At 42.7% G+C, this 18959-nt stretch overlaps 1 protein-coding gene across 2 annotated transcripts in view; it reads right to left on the bottom strand.

Annotated features, from left to right (window-relative positions):
• The window catches only part of phf14 (PHD finger protein 14), a 90871-nt gene that overhangs the window by 46608 nt on the left and 25304 nt on the right, over positions 1-18959 (bottom strand). For both annotated transcript variants that reach the window (XM_079176225.1, XM_079176226.1), the window contains exons 12-15: positions 12055-12161; positions 11686-11817; positions 8639-8789; positions 1278-1340 (exon numbers count right to left, since the gene is read on the bottom strand). In XM_079176225.1, the coding sequence (XP_079032351.1) occupies positions 1278-1340; positions 8639-8789; positions 11686-11817; positions 12055-12161 (453 nt within the window). The remainder of the gene's footprint in view (positions 1-1277; positions 1341-8638; positions 8790-11685; positions 11818-12054; positions 12162-18959) is intronic.

Here is an 18959-nt window from a genome sequence, read left to right as displayed (position 1 = left end):
TGTGGAGAGACGGGGAAAACGCCAGAGCTTCATTTCACGAACACAATTCATGAAAGTGACTGTTAGGGTGTGGATTCTTCACAGTGGACCGTTCTCAACTAATGTGTAACATTGTTGTGTGTGATTATAACATCACTCACATGCTTTTGATGGTGTACGTTTTGTTTATAGAACTTCTGTGGACACTTTTGTTGTTTTTTGAGAAAGACGAGAAGAGTGACATCAATCATGTCTCTGGGTTAAGTACAGCGCCGGAGTCAGGACGCGGGTAGCCTAGCTTAGCATTAAGACCGGGAGCAGAGGGAAACAATTTGCATGTTTTCTGTGCACTATTCTAAAAATACACCAACACCTCTAAAGGTCAAATCAACACCTTGTATCTCGTGTGTTTAAGCTCGACACAAGCAGAACTGTCAATACATCCGTTTGTGGTTTTAGCTTGAGATATGTGTCAGAACTAGGGTTGGGCTGATCTATGCTACTTTTTACTTTGCCAGAACGTGTCATAATGACAAATGCCAGTTCACGTTTAAGGAAAATCAACCCAACTCTGGTTGGATCTATTTCCGGACGAATGACAGTGTATCCATCCACCCAGTTCTTCTCTAGCTACAGCATATGTTGCCCCGATGCAGTCGAGGAGCACAGGTTTTGGCTTTGGTCTCTGTGCGGACAAGTTGGTACCAAACCTGGCAACTTCACTGTGGTGACAATACTTCAGGAAAATGCACAGTCACTGTGCTAGGTTGTTGCTTGTCAAGAAATAGTTCCAGTGCAAAACTTCCCCTGGAACCCAAACTGAGGTAACATGAACACCTCCTGGATCCAAACCCAGAGCCAACACAAAAACATCTGTCCCTCTTGTAAATCATTCAATTACAACATGTTGAACTATTTCTTCCCATAGTGACACAGTTAGCTAACAGTGAATCAATCGACTTCAATTCACAAAGTATTTTAAATATTTATCAAGTTAATATACCAAACATTTGCTTTGTTAAGAGTCATAATGAGTTCAAGAAGTTGCTTCCTTTCCCCATGAATCTAACAGCAGCTGCTGGCTATAAAGAGAAAGCAACTGGAAGTCAGAACTTTTACATTTGGAGGTATTTCCTATTATATGTGATTTTTGTTACATGATAAATAAATGAATCAAGGAAAATAAGACTGTTCTTCTGACTGATTGAAATAGTCTGAAATCCATTCAATCCAGTCAAAAAAGCAAAGTAGTTCATGAAGAACTTGACTAGGTCATTAAGATGTAGGCGAGGACAAACCTCGAGTTTATCTTCTCTGTCTTCACCCATGGGAACCCTCTTCCTCTTCTGCCCTCTGGTTCTCTGCAAAACACAAACATTCAACTCAAAGACTCACAACGTTAAGTGACATTTACACGTTTTCATTTTCACATCTGAATCAGAATCTGACGGCTCGTGCGTGGTTAGTTACCGTTACTCTCCAGATGAAATGTAAAATGCTATTTTAACCCTTTTAGATCACATTCCTGGTCATATTGTTCACATAGTATACAAAACAATATTAAAATCCAATCCTATTTCCAATCGCACGCGCGTGCGTGTGTGTGAGTGAGGTGTGGAGCCAAGTCCACCAACTTTGTATCAGTCCAATCAAAAGCAAAGGGTTTGATTTAAATCACTTGAATATTCATTTTCACTTGGGAATACGTCACAGTACCGAAGCAAGAGACGCTCAAACGTCTGTTTCACTGGGACTCTGAATGCTGCTTTTTAGTAATGAATATCCAAACCTACGTCTTTGTATAGTGGCACTCATTCCAATCAATTAACAGAAAAGATGAATGGAATCCAGCCCTCTCTATGCCCTAAGCACTGATCTCTTCATTCCATCACATGAAGCCCGGCTCGCAGCAATACGTAACCTCTTCCACAGCTCGTCATGCTGACTGCTGAACATGCTGGAGCACCAATCACATTCCGTCTGTGGAAGCTAAACGGTGCTGGACGGACGTAACAACACTCCCGTCTCCTACACGGGTCTGAAGTGTGTTTTGTCCACGCAGGAGACTGAACAGAGCATGAAAGGAAATCAAAAATCAAACGTCCCCTTCTTGTTTGCTAGCAAGTGAGCGTTGGGAGCTGCTGGGGAGGGTTTAAAAGAGGAAGAAAAATCGACAACATATTTAAACAGATTGTGAAAACAATCCCATCTGTCGCCTTTGGCTCGCCACCGCTCGCCAGATGGGGCACTTATCGTTAAGAATGCTAACTGCAAGAACGCTGCCAATTGGCTCCCGCGGACCTTCGCCATTTCTCCTGCTACTGCACCACCAAACAAAAGATTATTTAGTTATTTCTGCATTAAAGTAGTGTCTGTAAAGTCATTTATAAGGCCGAGGAGAGCAAGGTGCAGTTCAGCAGCTGGTTCAGCAGTAAAAAAAAAAGAAGGAAAGAACGCTCAGCCACACAGCACGGCTAATCTCAGGCTCTGCTCAGGTGAGGAAATTAAAACGGCAGGCAGTTTATAAGTCCCAGGCAAAATCAATCTTTTAATTAAGTACATCAGTGCGTCTTTAACAAGCATGAATCATTTCACACAGGATTAGAGAAATTAACAGAGCATAGGCAGTGGTAGTTACTAGATATATTAACTTAATTCTTATAATTTACAACTGATTAATGGCATATGTTCATATTGGAGCTTTTAATGTTAGCACTGCGCTGGTAGCAGGCAGCAGTAAATCATGTCCTATTAGGAGGAGCATTTTATTGCCACCTCCAGTTAGCCTCTGGAACCCTGAATTCCTCTTTAAACTTCCCCTTAATTACCATTAGATCAAATGAACGCAGAGCATCTTATTTTTTAAGAACATGTAATTACAGTGGAAGGTTTTTTGACAGAATGAAATAATTCTAAATGGCACGGTGAAAACAACCCCTGACACCTTGATCTTAATTAGCATAGCAAATATTTTTTTTTAAATGCGGCTACAAATGACCCATAATGCACTACTCTCTGCAGGAGCTGGTGTTTCACCAGTGCTCTCTGTTTAAAAAGAACATCTGAAGTTGTGAACACGCAACAGTCTAGTGCTTGAGTAGAAGAAGACCTTAACTTCTTCAAACGTATTTCCATTTGGGCCTCGTTTTGGCTCAAATACCTACTGTACACATTGACCCACTGCAGTGGAAGGCTAATAACGCCACCAAAGGTCACCCCATAATCAACAAGGATGATTATGAGGTTATAATATTTCATATGATTTCACAGTAGATTTATACCAACAATGGAGAGGGACTCTATGGCCAGAGATACCGTCAAGTAAGGTACAAGCACCTCAAAATTGTACTTTAGTGCAGTCCTTGAGCAGCCTAAATACTTTGTTACCTGCTAGAGCACAACTTGTTTACATAGTTCTATCCTCTTCATTTCTCTCTCAAAGTGCACCAGATTGATGCATTTCTACTTTGAAATGTACTAATTTGTCTTCCAGGGGGCCACGACCCCTAGAGCAGGGGTCACCAATTGGCGGGCCGCGGTCCGGATCCGGACCCAGATGCAGGTGTATCCGGACCCAGGACCTAAAACCGATAGATAACTGAGAATTATTACATTTTGAAGGAGCGCTTCTATTTTAACCGGCGGATCTATTCCAGCATTTACAGCTTGTTACTTGTTCAGCGGTGCAGGAAACACACCGACCAATGCGTTGTAATTAACACATCACGTGATGCAGCTCAGCCAATCAAATATGAGTATTCTGACAAGTTTCCTGACTCGAGTGAGGTGTTCACACACCGTGACACACGGGGCTGAGCAGGGACATTGTTACATGAGCCGGTGATGTCATCTCACAAGACGATCTCCAAAAAGAGAGAAGTGTTCTGAGAGACCAGTCTTTCATTAAGAATGGACAGACTCGTTTAGGTGAAACGTACCCACTCACATCTGAAATGAATTCACAGAAAATAAAGCTAAGAGCCCAATATGATCAGAATCCTAACACTTTAAATCACTGCCCAGCATTGATGTTAACAGAGAGAATAGAGCTGAAACAAGTGGTTTAATAACCAGACAAAGTCCATGCTCACTAGTTTATCTTATTAGAAGATGAGACAAATATAATATTGTGGCTTTTTTGATTGACATCACTTCACCCTGAATGAACTGAGTTTAAAGCTGCAGGACAAATCAGTGAAATAGATTTTTCTAAAATGAATTATTTATTTTAAGATGCACGTTTTTCAAAAGCTTTCTGTTATGTAAGTTATTCTTTAATCCAGACATTATTTTCCTTGAAATGAGAAGAACATTTATTTATGTATTTCTATGTATTATTTATAATCCATCCAGTTACATTTGGAAACTGAGAATAATAATTGTTAAAATATAATTGATGTGCACGAGGAGATTTTATCAATCTGGACCTTTTGGAAATGTAATTGAATCCCCCTGCCCTAGAGAGTCCAAGGCCCACCTACCATGTCACACAGAACCCTGGGTGAAACACTGATGCAGTCAAAACTGTAAAAGAAGCTGATGATTTGTAAATGATACAAACTGCAGCGTTTGTTGACTCCAGAGAAGTGAAGAAGTGTTCGGTTGTAACGTTCTTACATCCAGCAACAAAAGTGAACAGCAGCCGGTTCGCTGCGGGCGAACTGCTCGTGCTGCTACACAGCGCTCGCTTCTTCACTCAAAGTTGACTGAAATTGAACATCGACTTCAACACTGCACGTCCTTCAGTCCCCAGCAGTACACCCGCCAAGTGGGAAGTGGATCACATGAACTGTTCCAGAGATATGCGAAGGAAGGAAGGAAGGAAGGAAGGAAGGAAGGAAGGAAGGAAGGAAGGAAGGAAGGACGGACGGACGGACAGACGCACGCACACACACCTTGGAAATTAGCCAAAGTGAAAGATGTGTTAATCATGAACAAATCTAAAGCACTTAGAAATCATTCTCTGTCAAAACTTATGTGGCAACCAACCAGTCTGGAAACGTTTTACTTATTACTTCTTTAAGTAAAGTAGTATTACTTTACATTTTACTTGGTATATTACTTTTAAAGTAATATAGTAACAGTAAAGTAAAGTATACAACAGACAATGTAATGTTCTTTGCATCCTTGACTGAGACAAACTCAAAATAAGGACAATACTTCCACAGTTGAAAGGTTGCCTCTCCTCTGCGTAGGGAACAGTCACACATGCCTGAATGCAGGCGAGTGGCCGTCTGCTGAGGCCACATTCACCTTCACATGCTGCCATGTACCGTCATCGGAATATAAACAGCTAACAGCGTGCTGGTAGCACAGTAACGTAACAGGACTTGGATTAATAACTGTAATGTAATTGTAAATATGAAATAGTCATCCCTCACACTACTTGTTACTGGGTAACACTGGTCTGCACACAAGGTCAGTGTTAACACAACCTTCGGGTGTCTTTACTGTGTGTTATTCCAACCTCAGAGACAGCGTTACCAAGCGTGTTCTGCTGTTCAAAGTTCTTTCATTTTCGGAGTGATCTACTTGTGCTTCAACTGACTATCTCTCAAAAACACCTTCCCTTAATTAGAGCATCAGGGGCGGGGGACTGAAAGCTGCTGACAGTGAGAAATGTCTTAAAATTGGATCCACGAGTCGGACAAAACCCTGGCTGCGTTTCTTTTACAGCGAAGAACAAATGTGTGCTAATGACTCGTCCTTGCATGAAGCTCAATCTGGATAGGAGTGTTCCAGGTAGTCTATCTTTAGCAGAGCTGTGTCGAATCATGGAGCATTCATTTTACAGCTGCGACATTACACACATGCTGAATCAAATGGAGCTCACAGGTTGACTTTAAAGGTTTTACTACAGGCCATGAATAACAGCCACAAGACCCTCCGCTCCATCAAGGTGGCGCCGGGCCACGTTCGCTCTTTTGGCCAAAAGTAAATGTGTGCACACGCCACTCTTTCCTGACCTGAAAACTCCCCAACACACGTGTGCACACACACGCACGCACGCACGCACGCACGCACACACACGCACACGCACACACACACACACACACACACACACACACACACACACACACACACACACACACACACACACACCAGCCTCGGAGGCCAGCGGGAGGTTGATTAGCCAGTCCTGATATATACAAACGTGGCTTTAGAGTAGTGCCAGTGCTCGGGCGCCCTGGTAAAAGCATTAAAAATGCAAAGCGGGGCCCTTTTAGCGTCTGCCATTGCGCGCCTTGCATTTGAAGATAAATGCTGCACTGAAGTGCCTCGCCCGAGCGGCCGTGGCTGCGAGGGAAATAAATCAGAAAGCTGCTTAATCCCCGAGAGCTCCAGCAGGGTCCTCGGCACATGTCTGGGCCCGGGGTTTCCAAACCTGAACAGAGGAACACATTAACCCAGACTGCCACTGTGCTCCAACACACTCCGCTGTTTTCCCCTCTAAGACAGATAGAGTGCAGAGAGTGGAGGAGTGGCTGAGGCGCTTCCTTTGTTCGTTCCTATATTTGTAACGGAGACTGAAGTCGGGAGCGGCTTTCGGTGGAATCGACTCTGCTGTGAGCGACCGCGGTCACAAGAGGAAAGTTCCCTCAAGTCCCAAGTGAGAGGCACTGGGTCACACATTGACAGTGGAAAAACACAAAGGGAAGGGAAAGACAACCGCGCCCCCCCCCCCCACCACCACCGAGCTGTCAGATATCAATCTGGTGTGTTTCTTGAGGGAGCGGGGAAGCTGCTCTGTATCGCAGGATCAGAGAGCATGGTCGGTATAGATAAGTGGGATCCAGTGAGGGATGGAGGGAGGCTCCTGTTCCTCTCACTGCTGACATCAAATGCTACACCACACGCTGACACAGTCCACATACCGTCGCTGTTTTTATGGCCAGAAGAAAAAAGCCGTCGTGAAAAACAGCTAGAAGGTAACATGAAACAAGTGTGCTTATCATTTGAACATTAATCTTGGGTGTTACTGGAATAATATCCATTATTTATCAGTTGCCTCATCATCATCGTGTTTTATGAAGACTTCATTTGGGGGTTTGGCCAAATCTTGAAGGCATGTTGGGAAAAAAATCATCAAGATGGGTGATGGTGTGTGATTCCTGGACACTTGCTCCCAACAAATAGGGGCAGCAATTAGGTGCAGAGTCGCCGGCTGGGGTTCAACGATGCACTCAGCCGGTCAATGGCAGTATCAAACAGGCAATAAGAAGGTGTTTGAGAAAGGGTGAGTCACTGCAACCAAACGGGGTCCTAGAGCATGCAGCCGTAACTGGCCACCCAAAATATTAAGCAGTTTACGGCAGAAGAACCCGAGATTAGCCACGAACAGACATCGAGGTGCACACTCACTCAGAGACGCATGGACGCCAGCACATACGCGGCCGATCGCATGATCCTACTGGCGGAGATAAAGAAAACGAGCATCCATGCAGCTTTATAACAATGTAATAGATGTAGAAATCTACACTTTTTGAAATGTTCACGTAAGCTTAAATTGTCAGTCATTTACACTTGATGTCTCCTCTTCATAGATCAGAGCCTCCCAGAGCGAGTTCTGGTTATTCAGCTTCATGTTTTGGCATAGAACTGACCAACTGGATTTATTTCCAATAAGTAATCAGTACGCCTATCATATTCAATGAGGCGAGTTACAGTTCACTTATAGAGAAGGCTGCTTCATACATTTAGCATTTGTTCACCAGCGGATCTTGCCCACTCCAATATGGCGGACGCACTGACGCATAGTGGCGTCATACGGCAGTCCATGTGCTCTGTCCGCTCACTGCTTAGCTCTATACACACAGCAGCCATTCTTTGCAATTCACTGTGTATCTCGCTCGCAGCTGCCTGTACAAGAGTCTGTCGCTGAATTGGTGCGCGAGGACTTATGCCGTGCTGATGGCAGTTAATATCAGTGTGTGTGTGTGTGTGTGAAACAGTAGAATTTGAATTTGCATGTTTTACAGCGCTGGAGACGTTTGACGTAAATCTGAAGACAAAAAACAGCCCCCCCCCCCCCCCTTTGTGAGTGACAGAGAGTTTCTTGTGAAGTTTGGACTAACATTTAAGTGTATTTGTGCTCAATCTTGTAGAGATTTGATCTTAATGACTGTTAAGTGAACAAATCATAAGACTTTAGTTTTCATAAAACACTCCACATCACTCAGTGCTGTCATTTTGTGGAGGCTTGTTGAGTTTCTTCCTCGTATTTCTTTTTTCTATACTTTTAAAACACCTTAAAAACCAAGAAGTTTTAAAGTGCTTTATTAAGTGTTGAACGTGTGACAGCACAGAATGATTTTAAACATTTGTTTCAATTATTTCCCATCAGGCCCTTGCCTTTCTGCTCTTGTAATCAAATGAAGTGACAACATAGTTTTTGTCAGTTCGAGTGGATTCATTCTGCCTCGGTTCAAACAAGAACAAATCCACGTCTGTTTCCACTGACGTATTCTGGAACAAAAGTTACAGATGAATATCCTCATGGGAACATCACTATCACCGTCTGCAACGTCCTGATAACATTAAGGACAGCGTGAGGCCAACGAGAGCTCAAGGTAATTATTTGTAATCAATGCAGATCGATCAATCGGCCGCCCTCTTAATTACTACCGATCACATTTGAAATTCCCGGTGTGCCTCTCACTTGATGTTTCTTGGGCTCTGGCGACATCTCCTGAGGGATGAACTTGATCGGGCCTTTGATCTGCCTCCTGGACCTCTTGGTGCCGTCTGGTAGTGTCTCCATAGCGATGTCGGCCTCGTCGCTGCTGGCCTGGTCACACTCGGAGCATTGCCTGAGGAGAAGGAAGAGAACTCCTCTCACTGAACTGTATTGATTTGTGTTATCACACACACAAATCTTTACTGTAAAACACAAACAAACAGCTTCTTCTCACCAAAAGAGGGAAAGAGCTGAGAGAAAGAAAGAAGATGGATATGCAAATATGTTCTTGGTGCAGACTGAAATATCTTGACCCACAGTGGGTGGACGTGAATCGAATTCGGCTCAGACCCTGATGACTTAGGTGACCCTCTGACCTTTCCTCGAACACCACTGTTAGCAGCAGAAAGCTGTTGAGACATCATGTGTAGTTTGTTGTGTTGATGCTGTTGTTATTTGGGACTTCATTATTTAAAAAAAGTTGCTGAAAATATAATGGTCATAATGGTATCTAGTGGAACTCGTCCAACGAGCTGAACCAGGAACTCAAGTTCAAGTTAATAATGTTTCCACAATGTTTTCAAGTTTTTCAGGTTGCAGTTTACGTCCATGTCTGTACTAAATAATAAAGCATAAAAACATGCATTCCAGGGGCACATCATACACTGGACACTCAGTCAACGTAAACAGCCTGAAGTAGTGTGTGAGTGGCGTGTGTTGTGGTGCTGATGATGGATCTCACACATGGACATTTCTGAGAAGTACCACACTCAGTATTTCACCCACAAAGCTAAGAGAAATGGAGGGAAACGTCCTCAGCAGCAGGGCCTGGTGCAGCCTCTGCTAAAGTCTACACACTAACCTTATCAGATGTCCTTGCCAATACACAACCCCATGAGATAATACTGATATTTACTGCAGCCAGTCAGCGTTAGGAATGGATACACTTCCCCCGAAACAAGGCGCCTCCTCTGTTTGTTGTACAGAAGAGCACAGTAGCCTGTAGTGAAATTAGTTATGACTCATATCATTAAAATGCTTTCTTATTTTCAGTCAAATGAACGCTAAATGTCACAGACAAACACAAACACGTCCTGTATGGTAACACCAGCTGCATTGCCTCATTTTGATAATTCAGCAGAGAGGTTGTCTCTTTCTCACCGACAGAGGAAGAAGTACTTCACTAACAACAGAATATCTCAGCGCTATCTGATGTGGGGAAAGAGATGCACTAAATCTCCTGTCTAGATAAGGAAGTGCAGCAGCTGAGAGAGGAGACTGACATTTCCACCATCTCAGCATCCGTCATCTGATAATCCCGCTGCCACCGACTGCCCTCAAATGTCACAACTAAGAGGAGTGAACATCCCAATGTGTTGAGAATGAATATGTAAAGCACTCCCCTGCTCATAGTTACACAAAGACAATGTTTTATGATGTTAGGGTTATCAAAAGTAGAGATGTTTCTTGAACTATAACAATACAATATCCTAATATCCTGCTGGTACGATGTAGTAAAGCAATTTGGTTTGTGTTAGTGAGTAGTGGAGTAGATCGATGTGTGGCTGTGAAATGATACTTGATGTTGGCCCATTAGTAACGCATTCATTAAGGTAAAACAAGATGACCAACTTCAGAATTCTGAGATAATAATCTGGTTCATTCAGAAAAACAGGCCAATTACAAAGTTCTTATGATGTGCCTGACTATTTACCGACGGCACACAGCACCAGAGACAATCTGCGCACGCACGCACGCACGCACGCACACACACACGCACACACGCACACGCGCACACGCGCACACGCGCACACGCGCACACGCGCACACGCGCACACGCGCACACGCGCACACACGCACACACGCACACACGCACACACGCACACACGTTGTCTGTGTGGAAGTTCTTCAACTCGCAATTTGTCACAACTGAAAGTCCACAATAAGTGCTGGAGGAACAACATTAAAAACATTAGGAACAACTCACTTTACCACACACATTACAATGTTATTCATTCCCATGCAGGCTGCTGGATTAATAACAGTGACCGGCTCTGTCTCCCTAACAGAGCTTAACAGATGATACATAGACTAAACTGGTCAGTAAAACATAATATTGGGCGAGGGTGAATTATAACGCTATGTGATCAAATGAAGGAGATGTTTTCACAGCAATATAAAATGGATAGAGTTAAACACACTACAACACTAGCTCTAAGCAGCTTATAATACAGAACAGAAAGCTACTAATGAAAATATTTTTTTTTAATCAAAGCAAATATTTAATTAAAATACGGTTATATATTTGTTTTATGCTAATAACAAGTAAAGATGAAAGAATAACATTTAGATATACTGTGACTTCAGTATGGTTGAAGTTATTATTGGGGATTGTGGTGAAAGAAGTTCGTCTGGAGTTTTGTCAATATATGGTTCAGAGCAAAAATATCAGATTTGGCAAACTTCTTAATTGGCCAGATGTTTAAAAAAAAATCACAAATCATAATTGGCAGAGAACATTGCAATTGGTGCATCTCTAGATTAGACCTGTGAGTTTTTGTATGACGTGGCCTACGTGTGAACTTGTTCAGATAATTCATAATCACAAAGATAATGCATCTTATTCCATATTATTGTACTTTAATGTGTTGCAGCCTCATATGTGCACAAAAAACTGCCCACATACAGTGGTCCCTACAGTGGTTCCTCTCACATTCCCTGCACCATCGTTCACCACCATGTTGAACCGTGTCATGAAGCACAGCGGCATGTACAGTGGAAGCTCTGCAGCCAGCGGAGGTGAGGACTGACGGAGCAGCAGCTTGAACTGTGTGACCTTCACTAAAGGCTCTCCATCAACCCGGGTGTGTGCCTGGTTCTTCAAGCTGACAGTGATCCAAACAATACACATGTAACACATGGAACTTCTCAGCCACTGACAGTAATTCAGTCTCCATGGTTTTCAGGTCCCTAACGTTCAGGATGTGTCCGTCCCGTGTACGGCTCCCTAACCCCCTCGTGTCTCTCACCAGTAGCTGTTCTTGGTCTTCTTGGGCATGCGTGTGAGTGGTGGCTCCAGGCAGCCTAGGTGGTAGTAGAGCTTGCAGGTGTCACACAGCACCAGCAGATGCTGGTCCTGGTTCTTCTTACAGATGCCACAACTGCAGAAAAACATGTGAAACGATGTGTGGGGAAAAGGCTGGTTACTGCTTATTTAGCAGAAAAAAGTAGTGTTTGAGAAACTGTGTGACTGAGCAGCCTTATATAAAGGTATTTATATATTGATAAGATATTTAAAACAAAAGCACCCTGGTTTCCCTATGTTTACTTGATCATTTAACCTTCATCTTTAATCCTTCCTATGTGTTGCTTAGCGTCTCTCAGGACAGTGTGTTCACCTGTAGAGGATTGCTGGCAGGCTGGATGATTTCCCCGGGGATCCTCCCTCCTTCTTGCTGGGCTTCCTCTCTTTTGGGGCTTTCAGAACAGCTGGGGTGTTCAGTTTCTGCCAAAAGAAGATGCACAAGTGTTTTCATGTTACAGCTATGAGCAGCAACATGTCTTCCCAAAACAGAGACCCTGTCCCTAGCTTTACCCGTCCCCTTTCCTCTGGGTAACCCACAGAACACGCTGTTTACACACAGACTGCTACTTTGTGGAGAAAAACACTGAAGTTGGTGGATCTTTCAGAATAAAGTTAGAAAAGGTGATAATGAGGAATACAAATAAACTCAATGTTTGTATTGAAGTTTTGCGAGTTGAATGTAATAACGTGTCGGGGGACAAGAAAGCCAGTATAGTAACCACCTGTAGCCTGTGAGCAGGACAGCTGTGTGGCTGTGCAGAATGTCGCCAGCGTGAATGAAGTTAGATTAAAGTGGAATGATACTTATTCAGTAGACCAAACAGCCTGCAGTATGTGGCTACGTTTGTATTTCTGTGCTTTCAGAGACGTTCTTTCAAACTTACGCACGCCTGGAAGTCCCTTCTTGTGTCCAAGTGTGCAACACTTCCATCACCTGCGTGCACTTGGCATAAGGAGCAGCCACAGATACTAAGTGGTGGAAGACTTATTCTCATCATTTACTTAAAAGGCACATGCAGTCACTGTACACCATTACAAGTACTCTGTAGCAACCCTGAGATTGAGATTTAATCGATTAATATCAAATGTTTTCCTTATTATTCCAAAACTGGATGGCTTCCTAAATTTAATATAATGTTAAATTCTGTCACTTAAGCAGTTTTTTGACAAAATGACGGGTTTATGGTTTCTAAATAAGGTTTCTAAATAAATTAATAATAATGGTTACATACTCGCCAAGTAAGGGTCTGTTTGTCCAATCAGTTTTAGGAAGAGTTCATGTTGTTGATGAGAAATCTGTTTATCATCTAATGTGCAGCCTAGTTGCAGATTATACCATTCTACTTAGAATGAAAAGTTAAATTGTAGTCTGGTCACAGTTGTATTACTGACAAGTGACACTTTATTGATCACCTGCTTTGTGTTGGCTGAGAGTTTAGACTGTAGAAATAAAGTGCTCGCCAAAGCAGAGCTGTGAAAGTTCCCTCACAGCAGAGTAGTGAGGAGAACGAAGGGAACCTCTTGTATGAGGCAGGTGAAAAGCAGCAGCAGACAGACGGTTTATTCTCCCCTGGATCTCAGGTGCATTGCTGCCACGCAGGTTAATTAGAAAACTTATCTCGTAGGGACCGAGTTTGTCACTAAACAGACAAGGTTTCCCCCGAGGAAGCTCTAATCTGGGCGCGCTCGCTCTGCCTGCAGCGCCGAGGGAGCTTCCCCGCAGGGAGGCCTGATAGATGGGGGGGCAGGGTGACCAAAGCACAAGGGGCTGCCGGGGCTATCTCCTCAACCTGGACTGCAGTTTGTCCACGTCCGACCACGAGGCAGTGTCTCTACTGCTGATATGGAGCAGTTTCAACATTGTTAACAGGCTTTATCAGACAGATGGAGACGTTTAAAAAGGTCCAGATTATAAAGCACACAGACAGGCTTTAGGCTGTGTCCGCTGTGTCCTCAGGAAAGACTGGAAACATTACAGAGCAGGAGCACACTGGAACACGTTCTGTTGCTGAGCAGATTCAATATTAAAGACAGTAAAATCACAAACAGCAGTCAGGCTGTTGATCCAATTTGTAAACAGTTTGAACTTTTTTCTTTTACAATGACCCAAACATACATGCCAGTGATGATCTTCACTGCAGATCACTCCAGTGATGACATTCATCCACATCACAAACATTTTAACTTTCAAGTCAAGTACTTCAGTAAAAATATTAAAAGTAAGCTAAGGGTTGCTATGACAGCGATTAAATTCATCTGTGTCACAGCAATCATTTGGAATTTTGGGGTTGGTATTATTGATCGATTGACTATTGATCGAGGGTTTATCATTCTATCGTTTTTCAGAAAAGATGATTGAATAACATTGAAATATTAATCAGACACGATTTTTATATTAATTTTAGGTACATCCATTTTGATATTATTCTGGAATTTTAAAAACAATGTATAGAATAATCGATCAATTAGTCGTTAGATTAAGCAAAAAAAAAAGATCTTTATATCAATTGATAAAAAAATGATCTTTAGGTGATATCTATGTATACGTTTGTTAAATTTGGTTCTACAAAGTTAGGAAAGCAATGTTTAGGTCAAGCCTGATGTTGCCCAACACATTACAGATTGATCCCAGTCTCTTCCACACAGTGAGGCGTACAGCTCATCAATTAAACACAGGTTTACCAAAAGCCCAGCTATTGGAACTGAAAAAGACAAATCGCTGCATCCCTGGTTAGAACATCCTTCACAATAATGGAAGCCACTCTCAAAAATGTCAAACTTACTCTCAGCGACCAACAGCCAGCTGACTCAATTCCTCAATCATGATGTTTGTGCTCAGTAAACCCCCTTTGTTGAGCCTCCACCTTTGCCCGAGATACGTTCAACAACCAGTAAAGGAAGTCCGTCTACAGTGCTGCTGTTAGTGCTGGACGACACAGAGAAAACATTTTCCACCAAATAACTCAATATCAATATCGGGACTATATTGTCAGGTGAGATTGTTGATAAATAATCATCGGTAATGCGGATATAATGACTTAGTGAGTAAAGAGAAATCAGTTCACTTTACTTTAACACAGCCTTTAAAACCAGGACAGCACTGAAGCCATATTATAATATTACGATAGCTAAAATCTAAGAGGATATCTAGTCTCATACTATCATTTTGACATAACATCGACATACTGCCCAGTCCTAGCTGCCGTGACATTAAGCGCACATTTGCAACCTTTCAAGTCTCCAACTAACATCATTCTGTTTTGCTAATTTCAGTTTTTTAAACTACGAGAGTTTGCTGCTTTTCCCTGTTTTCTGTCATTATAAATAATACATAATAATAAATTGAACATATTTAGGTTTCGTAAGATGACAAATTAAGCAGATGATTCAACATTAAAAATAATCGTTACCTGCACCCGGTGAGTTTTTTTTTTTTGCAAAACATTCAATTCTGATGTCAACTGAACTGTGCATTATTCTGTCTGTTAGCTGAGAACGATTAGATTAGATTATTTTAATGATCCACCATATTTCTGGTTAGTTATAATGAAAACATTATCTTTTGCTAACACTCAGCAAATTCATTTAATTTCATGCAATACTGTGCTTGTGACTTTTGTGTAATTCCTGTTCATATTGTTTCATAAATCACATTTCATTCCGCACACTATAATATATTATTGTAGTTTGGAGATAATAACTGTTCTGGTACATCGTGCTGTGTTTGGTTCAGGAGTTTCTTTTCTACAGCATCAGTGAACCTGAAAATGAACTTGTTTCATTCTCTCTCTTTATTTGGCCTTTTTGGTTTCAAGCTTATAGCAGAGTGCGCTACCTAAACTAATAGACACTTCAGCTCTCGTGACACCAGTGTAAAATGATTTATTGAGAATTGTTTTAGTGCAGCTATGCACTCCAAGACCAAGGCCTCCAAAGGTTCAATGCTGGTAAAAATAGTGGTAGTGGGCACTACGGGAAAAAGTGTTGGCCTGTACAAGCAGACAAATCCACTATTTTAGCCTGAGTCAGTGACAGTCTGGGCCTCTTGGTCACCGTCAGTGCCCTGTGGAACCAGCTTCCAGTTTCAGTCCGGGGGGCAGACACACTCACCACAATTAAGAGTAGATTTTAGACTTTCTAAATTTGATAACTCTTATAGTTAGGGCTGGCTCAGGTTTACAGTTAGGACTGGCTCAGGTTTACAGTTAGGGCTGGCTCAGGTTTATAGTTAGGGCTGGCTCAGGTTTACAGTTAGGACTGGCTCAGGTTTACAGTTAGGACTGGCTCAGGTTTATAGTTAGAGCTGGCTCAGGTTTACAGTTAGGGCTGGCTCAGGTTTACAGTTAGGACTGGCTCAGGTTTACAGTTAGGACTGGCTCAGGTTTACAGTTAGGACTGGCTCAGGTTTACAGTTAGGGCTGGCTCAGGTTTACAGTTAGGACTGGCTCAGGTTTACAGTTAGGACTGGCTCAGGTTTACAGTTAGGACTGGCTCAGGTTTACAGTTAGGACTGGCTCAGGTGTACAGTTAGGACTGGCTCAGGTTTACAGTTAGGGCTGGCTCAGGTTTATAGTTAGGGCTGGCTCATGTTTACAGTTAGGACTGGCTCAGGTTTACAGTTAGGGCTGGCTCATGTTTACAGTTAGGACTGGCTCAGGTTTATAGTTAGGGCTGGCTCATGTTTACAGTTAGGACTGGCTCATGTTTACAGTTAGGACTGGCTCAGGTTTATAGTTAGGGCTGGCTCATGTTTACAGTTAGGACTGGCTCAGGTTTATAGTTAGGGCTGGCTCAGGTTTACAGTTAGGACTGGCTCAGGTTTACAGTTAGGACTGGCTCAGGTTTACAGTTAGGACTGGCTCAGGTTTACAGTTAGGGCTGGCTCACGTTTACAGTTAGGACTGGCTCAGGTTTACAGTTAGGACTGGCTCAGGTTTACAGTTAGGGCTGGCTCAGGTTTACAGTTAGGACTGGCTCAGGTTTACAGTTAGGACTGGCTCAGGTTTACAGTTAGGACTGGCTCAGGTGTACAGTTAGGACTGGCTCAGGTTTACAGTTAGGGCTGGCTCAGGTTTATAGTTAGGGCTGGCTCATGTTTACAGTTAGGACTGGCTCAGGTTTACAGTTAGGGCTGGCTCAGGTTTACAGTTAGGGCTGGCTCAGGTTTACAGTTAGGGCTGGCTCAGGTTTACAGTTAGGGCTGGCTCAGGTTTACAGTTAGGACTGGCTCAGGTTGATAGTTAGGGTTGGCTCATGTTTACAGTTAGGGCTGGCTCATGTTTACAGTTAGGGCTGGCTCAGGTTTACAGTTAGGGCTGGCTCAGGTTTACAGTTAGGGCTGGCTCAGGTTTACAGTTAGGGCTGGCTCATGTTTACAGTTAGGGCTGGCTCAGGTTTACAGTTAGGGCTGGCTCAGGTTTACAGTTAGGGCTGGCTCATGTTTACAGTTAGGGCTGGCTCAGGTTTACAGTTAGGGCTGGCTCAGGTTGATAGTTAGGGTTGGCTCATGTTTACAGTTAGGGTTGGCTCATGTTTACAGTTAGGACTGGCTCATGTTTATAGTTAGAGCTGGCTCACGTTTACAGTTAGGACTGGCTCAGGTTTATAGTTAGAGCTGGCTCATGTTTACAGTTAGGACTGGCTCACGTTTACAGTTAGGACTGGCTCACGTTTACAGTTAGGGCTGGCTCAGGTTTACAGTTAGGGCTGGCTCACGTTTACAGTTAGGACTGGCTCAGGTTTACAGTTAGGGCTGGGTCAGGCTTGCCTTGGACCAGCCCCTAGATAAGCTGCTATAGATTGATACTGCTGGGGGACTTCCTAGGATACACTGAGCTCTTCTCTCCTCTTCTCCTTCTGTATGAATTCATGTTCCATTAATGCTCATTACTAATTTTGCCTTTTCCTCAGAGTCTTTGTGCTTTCTCTCCTCACAGGTTTCCATGGATCAGGGTAATACCTGGACCCTGGTCCTTCCTCCCGCCATGGTCCTGCTGACACCCACTGCTACTACCATTATTATAGTCACATTACTATTACTGATACCATTAATGCTTTTATTATCATTATATTATATCCACTGCTAATGTTATTATTAGTTGTCTTCATTTTTCTATTATTATTCTGCTATTATTAGTACTACTACTGTTGTTACTACTGTCATTCTATGCATCACTTCTCTCATATGGTCTTTATTATGTTGTTCATTCTGTACACATGACATCTATCACACTTCTGTCCATCCTGATAGAGGATCCTCCTCTGTTGCTCTCTCTGAGGTCTTTTTTTGGGGGAGTTTTTCCTGTTCCGATTTGAGGATCCCGGGACAGAGGATGTCGTTTGTGTACAGATTGTAAAGCCCTCCGAGGAGAATTTGTGATATTGGGCTATACAAATAAATTGAATTGAAATTTAATTAAAAGCATCTTCAGTGCTGAATTGCGCCAGATGCTAATAGACCATGCATATCTGCTTGCAGGTCAAGTTGGCAATTATTTTTCTGTTTATGGACACTAAACTGCACTACACTGTAACACTTATCCCTGTTATAATATCTGCTGCCCAGTAGCTGTTTGTCCCTCGTGGCATTTTAAAGTGGCTGGTGGAAAATGTCTTATGAGTGTTCTCTTGTGAAGTTGCCAGGAGCATCAGGAACAAAAGCTCTGACTGTGAACTGAAAGAGGGATGAGAGTCCTGGTCAGGGACATCAATAATTTCTGCAAATGCACAGGCAGGATGACAAATAGGAGATGAAAATGTGTCAGATAGATGACACAAAAGCATGCAGTGCTGTGACTGATGTAGCTACTTAAATCGTACGTGTTCATAATTAGGTGATTTATGGTGGTCGTTGCAGATTCACTGCCAGTCTCCTTCTAGTTCCTGTCCATTCTGCTGCCTCGCCACCGCATTAGCATTATTCGACCATTTATCCACACGGCTCATACTCTCAACGACCATACTTTTAATAAGGCTTTTTATGGCTTTAGCTGGTACTTATATACATAAAAACCCAGAAGGAGTATCAGGCACCAAAGTGGAAATAATGAATAATAGTTTTAGTTAAAAGGGTCAGAGTTAACAACTTCCTCTGATTATAGAGGTCAAGACACTAACTAGAAAATACTGCCTAAAAAATGTTATGGACAACCAAAAATGCATATAAAGCTATAGGTATCATCCACGTCATGTATTATTCCTGGCTGGACCGATGCAAAG

This window comes from Pholis gunnellus, assembly GCF_910591455.1.
Source record: "Pholis gunnellus genome assembly, chromosome: 16".
Taxonomy (NCBI): Eukaryota; Metazoa; Chordata; class Actinopteri; order Perciformes; family Pholidae; genus Pholis; species Pholis gunnellus.
Note: the sequence above shows the minus strand (reverse complement) of the source record. Positions and strands in the feature narration are given on the sequence as shown.